At 37.8% G+C, this 11325-nt stretch overlaps 1 protein-coding gene across 2 annotated transcripts; it reads left to right on the forward strand.

Moving 5' to 3' along the window:
• Nucleotides 1-2769: 2769 nt before the first annotated feature.
• Nucleotides 2770-9347, forward strand: LOC146657285 (arrestin domain-containing protein 3-like). Of its 2 annotated transcripts, none has more exons than XM_085425267.1 (6): nucleotides 2770-3068; nucleotides 5397-5454; nucleotides 5545-5686; nucleotides 5817-5913; nucleotides 5993-6246; nucleotides 6542-9347. In XM_085425267.1, the coding sequence occupies exons 1-6, from the start codon at nucleotides 2813-2815 to the stop codon at nucleotides 6857-6859; spliced, it is 1125 nt and encodes a 374-aa protein (XP_085281393.1). In that variant the 5' UTR covers nucleotides 2770-2812; the 3' UTR covers nucleotides 6860-9347. The 2 variants fall into 2 exon arrangements, with proteins under 2 accessions (XP_085281393.1, XP_085281392.1); XM_085425266.1 differs by having other exon boundaries at nucleotides 5545-5707; nucleotides 6542-9243.
• The last annotated feature ends 1978 nt before the right edge of the window (nucleotides 9348-11325 follow it).

Consider the following 11325-nt stretch of genomic DNA (forward strand, 5'->3'; position numbering starts at 1 on the left):
TATTGTTTGTTTAAAAAAATAACTGAAGGATTCATTGTGAAAGAGCTTATTATCTAATAAATTTGCAGCTAGGCTTTTCTGTCATTGTTTTGTTTAGGTGGGGGCATGAAAATATTTATTCCTGCCATGTGGGGAATGATGTAAAAAGTTTAAGAACCACTGCTGTATGGAAACAGGTAAGGTTTGGTTTGACTGTGTCATAATCATTTAAATTGCTGCCCAGTGACGTCTTAGAGATTGAGAACGCTGGCCTATTGAGAGACAGTTCAGCTCTTTACCCTTATAACAGTATCAATTGTTTAATGAAGCCATAAGAAAGACCTGGCACCCACATCACAGGAGAGAGCACACTACATGCACACTCGGTGTTACTGTACGTAACACAGCTGTCTTCATTTGTCTTCTTTTTGCATTTGCTGCTGTTGTCCTTTGTTGGAATTTTCAAAAAAAAATGTAGCTGAATGTGTAGCTTTGTGCTAATATTGTGTCTGTTTCCATGATTTAAGGGCATTTGTAAACCTAAATTCAATATGGCTGAATTAAAATGGATTCAAAACAAATGTTTACATTCCTTACATTCCACAACACCTCCTACCCTCTGCATGAGACCTTATGAGCACTGAGCAGCTCATTCAGCAGTAGACTTTTACACCCACAGTGTAGGAAAGAGCGCTACCACAGGTCATTCTTATCAGCAGCTGTCAGACTCCATAACACATTTTAACATGCGATAGTTTAAAACCACCTTGATTACAATGTTGCAGTAACAAAAACATATATATGTGTTAATATAGAGGTAATTATGGGTTAAATTATGGGTATTTCTTCATTTCGTTTAAGTTTATGATTGAATCGGTGGTTGTGACCAGGACATAACTCTTTATTGGAAGAGAGCTGTGACTATCCCCTTTCCCATTCACTTGGATAAATGATAAAGAAAGAATATTTTGAAAAGCTTTTGTGAGCTGAATTTTTTTCTTACTATTGTGAAACAAATTTTTAGACAATGATTGTGTGGCGGAGGCGGGGCCCCGGGCGCGGCTGCAGGGGAGGAGTGGTGCAGTGGGCTCAACGGGGCGGTACGGGAGACGCCGGTAAGAACAGCTGATGGTGATTATGGACTGACAATGGTTTTCCCTCCCCTGTTTTATAGTGAGACGGAGAGCGGTGGCGAGAGGAAAAAACGACACACGTCAGCTGGGAACGAGCTGTCAGTCTATGTGAAAAGCATAAACCTGTGAAACGTGTGAATAAATGTGGAACTTGGCAATAACAACCTGCGTGTGCGTGTACCTGTGCCTCGTATATTCCACAGATTGATTATAAAATAAAATGTATGCAAAATGTGCTACAGGATGCAACATACCCACATGCCTTTATTCAGCTGCAACCTGATCTCTTTCAGCTGGAGCCTGGTGATTTGATTACAATGCCCTTCCTTTTAGCCACAGCATCTAATTTGGTTTGGTGCATTTTTGAGCAATTTTCTCTGATCATAGAATACAGCCAGTCTTCCTGTTAAAAGCAAACCACTGTGATTTGACAAGACATAGAAATTCTGACTCATGTTGTTTTGTTTATATAAATGGTAAATGGCGTGTATTTATATAGCGCTATACTACTCCCTAAGGACCCCAAAGCGCAGTCATCCACTGTGACTTATAGACACGGGACCCCTCCTTGAATCTCCATCTTATTGTGTGGGAGGGGGTCTTTGTGCAAGAGTTTATAAGAGCAACCATCAATTTTCTTAGCGTCTTTTGCAATTCAATGGCTGGGGCTGGAGCCTGTCCTTGCTATCATGTAGTCAAAGATGAAGTACACGTGTAGGCAATAAGTATGCAGCTGGACTTCGGAAATCGACACAGAAAGATCTTATCTGATCAAGAGATTTGAACCTAGAACTTTGAACGTGGAAAGACAGGATATGATAAATGAAAACTGGTGGGACAGTTTGTGGCGGACAAATTACTGCATTTTTTAAAAAGAAAAACATCAGGTAATTTAGGCGAAAGTGCAGGAGACCATAGAACTGGTTTTGATGGTAGTACATGGTAAATTCTAGTTAGTTCGTAGAACTTATGAAAAAAAAAAGAGTTTAGCTATGAGCTAAAACTAACTTGGCGTCAAAGTTAGTTTTACCAGTTAAACCACTGGTTTAACTAGTTTAAATGGACTGCCCAGCTATCCCTTCAGTCAAAAGCTAGTAGCAAAGGCAGCAGAGGGAAGCACGGTGGTTCTGTGCTTAGCACTGTTGTTGCCATCAGTTACATGCCATGATACATGGCACTGTTGTTTTTCTGTTGCGTAACACCACCATTTGGAAACTTGCATCCAGAGTTTTTAGCTGCCCACCCAAACATAGCAGGCTACTTCTTTTGATCAAAAGGAGTTTGAATGAGGTGCTACTGTTACAAGGGTTGAAAAGCTGAAAAGTCGTTCTTCAAACAGCATTTAGTTTAGTTATGGATCCCAAAAAGCATTTGCAACATGTCAGTGTTTCTCAGATTAGTAAATGTAAATAAAATCTGTGAATAAACTGTGACTTTGGTAAAGACTTAGTGAACAATATTAAGTAGCTATCTTAAACTGTGCAAATCCCAGTAATATGTCTAGTTGGTCATTATGGTGCATAAGCTAAATTTATTGTCTAAAGAGCTGTTGTAATAAATGTCTCACACTTTTTGGTACTATGTCAAATTAAAAAAAAAAAAAAAAAGCCCACGACGTCACTCTATAGGCGGAGCCTCCTGTCACGCCCATTGGATCTGCTCGTCAGTGCTGAGAAAAGCATTTCGCCGACAGCTCAGAAATGTCTCCGATAAAGGACTTTAATGTGACTTACGGAACAATCGACGAAAGCGATACTTTTTCTGAAGGAGATACTATAGTTGGAACAGTTAGTTTCAGCCTGACAAAAGCCATCAAAGTCAAAAGTGTTTCTGTAAAGGCCAAAGGAGACGCAAACGTACACTGGTCTGAAGGAAGTGGAGATGACGAGAGATCGTACAGTGATCATAGGAGATATTTCAAGGTGAAGGAACTCTTAGTTGCAGAAAATGCTAAAGGTAGGTTTATTTATTTAGAACTTGGAAATCACGTTATTTTGCCATTTCACTCCTCATGGCAATATACTGAGTTTGTTATGATCATTGGTTTCTTTTAGTTTTATTCATGTAATCCTTGTATATTATGATAATTCCGTTCTTGCGCTTCTAGTTTGGTTGTCATCTACTATTCAATTTTCATTAAAATTTTAGTTCTTAGTTCCATAAAGGACGGTGCTTTAATCTGCTGTCATTCCCCAAGGAGTCCCCAAAGCGGATGGATTTATGATTTAGCTAGAATTGTGCGCGCGAAAGACGGATGTTTTAACCATTTCACCACACTTCGAATGTTTTGTTATTTTAGACTGTAATTCTCTTAATTGTTTGCGTATCCTCTCTTGAATCCTCTTGTGTCAAACTATTCACGCCTGCCTTTCCCTGCGTCTCCCTTCCTGTTTTGTCTGTTATTTGTCTTCCGTGTCTTGTGACCAGTTTGAATTCGACCCTCTTTTATACTTCTGTCGCAACTGTTTGAGGGTTCCCTCTCTTGTTACACTCCTTGATCACCTCATGTGTTTATAAATGGTACTTTCCCCCTTAGGCTGCACTATTTATTGCCACGTCTATACACTTCTGCCGTGTGCTTCTCGACTCTGTTTCTGTCAGTTTTTATACTTTGCCAAACTATTAACCAGGTGGCGGGGAACGATATATAGCAGCATATTCCGATGTTTTGCATGGCTTTATTGATACAGAGACATACAGAGACACCAAATATATTTTTATTCAATCCGTTACAAGGGTTCATCTCAACAAGAAGGCAAATCTCATGCACTACCATCCAGAGATAACATTATTTACATTTAATTAGATCAGCTAATAAACCAATCAACACTGGACACCCTTTGCTTGATAGAGCTACTTCCTATAAGGCTACAGCTCTTAAAAGTAAAGTCATAAGACCGTATATCATAGAGTTATAGTAGTCTTCAACCAGAAATTATAAAAACCTCAAAGCACATTTTCTATAGCTTCGTTTTTTGCAGGAGTAACTGTGTAAATACCTGCATTGGCGTTTTTGAGTATATACAACTAAATAAAGAATGGAATTCGTCCTTCTTTTGAAATTTAAATTGCTCAAAGCAAAATGCTACTTTCACATTGGCTCTGGTCCCACTGTACCTCTGATTCTCTCTTCTCAGTTATCATTCCTTGTGAGTCTTGCATTATCCTAACTCACTAAACACAACCCAGTCACAGGCACTGTGGGATAGATTATAATATTGCAGAATTCCCATAGAGTCTTTTCAAAGTTAAAGTCATCTTCAGTGTCAGACACTGATAGGTGCCAATCTTTTTTTGGGGGAGTAAAAAAATATTACTGACCTGGTAATGGCCAGGTTACCGGGCTGGTTACATCCATGGTTGTCATGGTCTTCTAGCTAGAAACTAGCAGACTGGCTTGAAAATAAAACATGTTACACGTGCAGAGATAATATTAAAGACACTATGGTGATACATGCATTTTAGAGATCCCTGCTTTTTTTTTTTAAAGAGTTTTCTGTGAAGTTAAGAATAATTAGAAAAGTGTGTGCAAAAACAACAGGAATAACAGTGCATACAGACATGAGTATTGATTAACTGTAGAAAAAGTAAGATATAACTACTGATGCTTCAGTCAGTTCTGTTTGAGGTATACAAGTTAGTATGGCCATAAGCTACCACAGGAGTTACAACAGCAGAGGTATCCACATATTTGATTTGACAGATTTTTATACTGGATACCATTCCTGATACAGCCCTTCCAGGGATTTGTCCCAACTTCCCTTCTTCCAGATGATCTTTTGCTGATAGGAGAAACATTAAACATCACATAGATTAAATGAAAATCTCCCCAAAGTAAAATGCAGCTATTATTAGTTATCATTGCCTACCTATGATCATTCAGTATGTCTGCCATATAAAAACCTTAAAATGTCACAAGCAGAAAAAAAAAATAAATAAAAAAGAACCAAAAGCATTGTAATATTTAATTTAATCTGATGTGCAGTTAAATGAAACAGACAAAAGTAAACCAATGCCATTCTTAAAAAAATACATTTAATGCAAAGTTTAAAACAGGAATATAAAAAAAGCACTCGAGTTTCAAAGGTGAGTTTAAAGTTGTCTGCATTTTCTTTTAGTTTTACTGAACGTGATTCAAGTCTAGACTTTTTACAGTGAAGTTCTTTATCAAATATATCTTCTAGTTTGTAACTAGGCTTGATGCAGATCTTGGAAAGCAGCAGTTGCATTTAAGAGCCTACCACTCAAGAGTTTCTCAAAAGTTTAATCACATTTCTCCTGCAGGCACTTCACTTCCCCAAGGGGTCCATTATTTTAAGTTCAGGCTTAAAATCCCAGAGGGGTAAGTGGGAATTTCTGGCTGCAAGTATCAATACTGTGTCATAACTTGCCTTTACAAACAAATGCATTATACCATGGTTCTGTTTTATAGGAACATGCCATCATCCTTTACAGGATGCCATGGAAAAGTTGTCTACATGGTTGAAGCAAAGATATCCAGGAGCTGGCGATGGCCTTCTACAGTACAAAAAGAGATCAAGTTTGTTTCTAAGGCATTTCTACACACTGTTCAAGTAATGGCAAACACTGCAATGGTTTATTAGAAATTTTATACTTGGAAAAGTGTATTGTAACCTTTAAAAATGCAATTCAGTGAGGCATTAAGTTGTGTTGGAAAATGTTTGTCTGTATGTTTTGTTATAGTGTCCACAATCTAGTACAGTGAGTAAAAAGATGAGTGGTCTCTCCAAGGGACAGGTCCAAATGTCTGCTACTATTAACAGAACAGTCTGTTTTCCAGGTAAATTGTTTGCAATTTGCAAAATCTAATGTAAATACATTTAACAATGCAGTTTACTTATAATATTTGCTTTTGTCAGGTGAAACTTTATCTGTTGCCACCAAAATCTGCAACTCTTCCTCCAAGGACATGAAGCCCAAATTCAAACTCCAGGAGAGAATAGTGTACCGTGCTGGTTGCTCTTCTACGTCCAGTGAGAAAACTTTATTTAAAAAGGTCGGGGACAATATAAATCCAAACTCAGAGGAAAGTGTCTCCTGCCAAGTGAAGATTCCCGTTGATGTCATCATTCTCCATAACTGTGAAATCATCTCAGTGGAATATTACATCAAGGTATGAAACAAAGTCATAGTTCTTTTATATAGTATTACCTTAGAAATTAAACTTCATCTGTTTGTAAACATTTTCAGGTAAGTAATAGACACGTAAAATACGTGTCCTAAACTCTTAAAAAATGTATACAAAAAATTACTGCAGAACACCTAATTAAACTACTACTATTGCAAAATGCTGCATAAAATTTGAATAATAACATATAAATTATTTATGACAAATAACTGAATCAGTAGCTTCATATGTTGCACTTTGATTCAGATGTTTACTAATCTATTACTGACATGTTTCCTAGGTGTATGTGGACATTAGTTTTGCCACTGATCCAGAGGTTGTGTTTCCACTGGCCATCGTTCCTCCCAGTTTTGCTGCCTTTCAGCCTGGGGAGGCTCTGGGGCCTTACCCACCTGGGACAGCTGGGGCTCCAAGCTACAGCGACTTTACTTCCTTTAACCAGTGGCCACAAGGTGCCCCACCATATGAGTTCTCAGCTCCAGCGTTTTCATCACCCCCAGTACAATATCCAGGATCTACTGCTCTGCCTCAGTTTCAGCAGGAAGAACCACCTCCATCGTATACGTCTCTTTATCCTCACCAAAATGAACAACCGTAGAAGCTCAACTGGATACTGAGAAAATGAATGAACTAAATGTTAATAGTAAGTCACACCTCAAAAATAGCTCTTGGGAGTATGGGCTAATGAATCTTCAGTTGGGTTTGGAAAACAGACATCAGTGTAAAATTCTGAAAGCCAAGATAAGAGACGAGAAAATTGGTTACCACATGTGTGTGCCTTTGGTGGGTGCTGAGCTTCTTGTTGGTCAATTAGCAGGACAGCATGAGGCCTTACAGCTGTTGTCACATGAGAGAACTCATAGTTGCATAAGAAATTGAGTTTTTCATACTGTACTAATGAAACAAAGAAAAGACAGCACATAGCTGATGATGATAACTAGTTTGCAAGTGGAATGGAAAAGGTGCTGCTTTAAGGCTGGCATTCACTTAATTATTTGTTTTTGTTCAGGAGTATGTGCCTGCAGGTGAACAGTGAGTAAGCCAATGATTTGTTGTGAATTTTACCTCCATGTTGTCTTTGCTACAACCATGATAATTCGAGTTTTCCATTTTCTTTTGTGGGGTCTTTATCTTACAATAGAAAGTGCCTTGAGGCAACTGTTGTTGTGATTTTGCCACTATATTAAAAAAGAAAAAACCTGCTTCTTGTCTGCGGTCACTGGGTTTTATAGTAGAGTCATCAGACACTTGTTTATGCCAGGCATTTCCAAGAAAGTGTAGTCATGTGTCTCTTGATAGGTTGTTACTCTTTAAAAGGTTTAGTTGAAACATTTACTAGCACAGAGATAAGTTCATATTCAGATGCGCATACATTGTATTTATAATACATATTAGAACATATTTTTTTATGCTACTTATATTACTTCATTTCCTTTTTTTATTTTCACACAAAGACTAGAGGCCAATAAAGGGTCTGTTGCAGTTCAGTGGCTTCCTTCTGGTGGCCACACTTTCTAACAATTTAACAAAATCATACACTCCAAAATCCAAGTTTCGATTTATCTTGACGTTTCCTTTGTTAGATTTTATCTGTGTATGTATCTGTAAGTTTGTTTGTTTTTTTCCATTATTTTCTGAATTTCTTTATAATTTTATCCCATAATAAGTTTTAAACTGGTTATCATCGTTGTAATTTTTGCTAGGCTTTCATTTTTATTATGCTCGTCCATTTAAGTCTTATTTATTGAAATTTCAATTTACATGCAATTGCCTGGAAAGCACTTTGGCTCAACCACTGTTGATATAAATGCACTATAAAAATAAAATTGACTTGACGTTTGTTAGTTATGTTAGTTAGTATTATGCTCATTCATTTCAGATAAAATGAGGCCTTTTCACAATTTTATACTTAGTAGTATACTAAGAGTATTCTATATTTTATCTTTAATAATATTTAAATGTTAAAAAGTCAGTGTGAGTTGTGGCTTATGCTTTTGATGTGCCATTCTGCTTATTTTCTGTGTCATTTGTAAACACAACACTGGTTCATCCCCTTGACTTAGGTTTATTTTCTTATGTTTACATATCATTAAATAATACCAACAGTTATCTCAAGGCATTTTATATTATTTATTTATTTTATTGTGTTTATTTTTATAACACCTGTCTTGCACAAGTACAGTCTGAATGCTTTGTTGTTCTAAACACATTTGCTTTCCCAAGAGGAGCACTATGGACTTTAGGTAGGTTCTTCTTGCTAATCATTTTTATTTTATTTTAATATAATTATTGGTGTGGATATTATGGATATTAAGTGTCTACTACCTGTTCCACAATATGGAGGGGTGGGGGCTGCTGTTGTAAGGCTGGTATTGATTTATTAATTGAGTTCTTTTCTGTGAATTTCACCCCCCCCCCCCCCCCCCTTTTTTTTTAATTGTCTTTCTTACATGGTAACCGCGTTAACCTTTGCTTCTTTTCTGTTGTCAGTGCGTTTCATAATAGTGTCATGAGACACTTGTTTATGCCAGTAATTTCCCAGAAAGAGCAGACATTTGTCTCGTGATAGGTTGTTACTCTTTGAACAGTTTAGTTGAAACATATGCAAGCACAGTGATAAGTTCCATTCTTAAAACTGTGTATTTTTTTAGGCCACAGTGATTTGGTTAAGCTCTGCATCAGCAAACAGTGTGTTGACTACAAGTGGATTCAAACTGCAATTCTGTGTGTGATGAACCTGCATTGCCTGTGCAAAACAGATTAACATGTAATCACTTGCTAAGAAAGCAATGGGAAGTCAGGCTTGTTTATAGAATGCAATTCATATGCAATGGTAATTTGAAGAGCTTTGTATATGATGAATGAAAGGAAATTAAAAATGGGAATAAATCAATTAAAAGAGTTTTTAATACTTTTAAAAGTTACAGTTGGTCAGAAATGTAGGAAAGATAAAGTGCTAATTCACCATGTTTAGTTCAGTAGGTATACTGCCTACAGATATCTAGTATATGCACACCTTTCAGAAGAGGAAGCATTGACTGGCTGACAGGTGTTCCCTTTACTGCACCATAAGAGAGATGTGACTGGAGTCATCCAACTAGCTCAGGCCAATTTAGTGGCTCAAGGCAGTCCATTAAAGAAAGCAAATGCGGCGTGCAAAAACACCCTCAAATTTTGATACCCTCCTCCTCTAACCAAATATGTTTATTTGGTTAGATGCTTTGCATCTTTTAACACTAATCTAGATTTTCACATTTATAATTCAAGTTAATAAGATCTTAAGGTTAGGTTGTTGTTTCTAGAAACTTTTCTTTTGAACATATTACATAAAAGCATCACAATCTCTCCACAAGCTTCAAAATCAGGTATTTGCAAGCATTTGCAAACTGGAAAACAAAGGGAACGTCTTTAATGATGTCTAAAAAATTATTCAATTTGGGAAGATCAATTTTGTGAATAATAACTGAGGCATTATACACCACTTCATGTACTCAACAAGCTTGCAAAAAGAAATGCACAGTGCACAATGTAGCTCATTATTAATGAAGTCATGACGAACATTATTGTATAGGTGTCCTTTGTCAATATGGCACAATGACACCACTTTAATAAGGTGAGCAGGCCTCCAATTTTACATAAAACAAGACTGAATAGCTCTTAGGAAAGCTCTCTAACCATGATGTCACAGTGATTCCTCTCAGCTGCACCTCCTTCACAACTTTCTGGTGCTGCTGCATCCTTCTCTCCACTCTCTTGCTGAAACATGTACTTGCTGACAACCTCGTAGAATTATGTGAGGTAAGAAACCTCAGAAATACTTCTTGCAAAATTTCACAAAGATTTTAAAACCAAAACAAGGCTACTGCAGTTGCAGCCTTCTGGAGTCTGGTTAAGCTCTTTGCACATCACAGACTCAGATAAAGAGTCTTTTAACACTCAGTCTTTGACTCAAGTTGATAACCAGGGGTGCACATAAGTGGTCCGCAGGTAAGCATGTGCTGTCAAAATAAAAAACACGCACCAGATAAGAAGTTGCAACGCGCATTTGCGTACATAAGATTTTCTGGAGGAGGACAGACATTTGTTTAGAACTCTTAAAGATGTCGAAGAAGCAAGCTCCTTTAAGCAATTACTTTGGTGTTCCTCCACCTCCAAAGAAATGTCAAAAGAAGTCAGAACCACAAAAGAAGCACGTGTTCTCGGAAAAGTGGTTACAGGAGGTGAGCTGGCTTCAGACAAATGATGAACGCACAGAGATGTGGTGCAGAACTTCTTGTCTGGTGCGCATTTTTTATTTTGACAGCACATGCGCACCTGCGGACCACTTATGTGCACCCTTGTTGATAACTCCCTCTTTACTTAGATTGTTCAGTCACACACAGTTATGCAGAGTCCCCTTGCAGCTGGTAGGTCACACCCAGATTTTCAGGCTAGGATTTTCAGGCTAGGATTTTCAGGTTGGAGACACTTTCTTACTGACTGCATATATATCTGTGTAGTCAGAAGCCTTCAGGGCTGCAAACAGTACTGAGGACAGTGGGGAAAATCAATGGGTTTTCCCCACTTCCCCACATCCAGCACACTGCTCAGGAACACTGTCTGAGCAGAGCTAACAAAATGATAAGGTCTATTCTCTCTGCTTACAAGGTTCTAAAGGTTCACAGCGGGTAAAATAAGTATGAAACACATCACCAATTTTAAGTACATTTATTTCTAAAGGTGCTAATTTAATGCTAACATTAAATTCTGACCAGATCTCCAGTCCACAAAAATAAACAAAATAAATGGTAAATGGCCTGCATTTGTATAGCGCTTTACTCAGTCCCTAAGGACCCCAAAGCGCTTTACACTACATTCAGTCATTCACCCATTCACACACTGGCAATGGCAAGCTACGTTGTAGCCACAGCTGCCCCGGGGCGCACTGACAGAGGCTAGGCTGCCGGACACTGCCGCCACCGGGCCCTCTGACCACCATGAGACTGTTTTTTAAAAAAGTATTGAACACATGCAGAACAAGAGGTGTGAAAGGCATGGAAAGACATTTTGTTGCTTTGTCAAGTA

This window comes from Rhamphochromis longiceps, linkage group LG12 (genome assembly GCF_057381845.1).
Source record: "Rhamphochromis longiceps isolate RC_006_pf linkage group LG12, R_longiceps_female_GT1.1, whole genome shotgun sequence".
NCBI lineage: Eukaryota > Metazoa > Chordata > Actinopteri > Cichliformes > Cichlidae > Rhamphochromis > Rhamphochromis longiceps.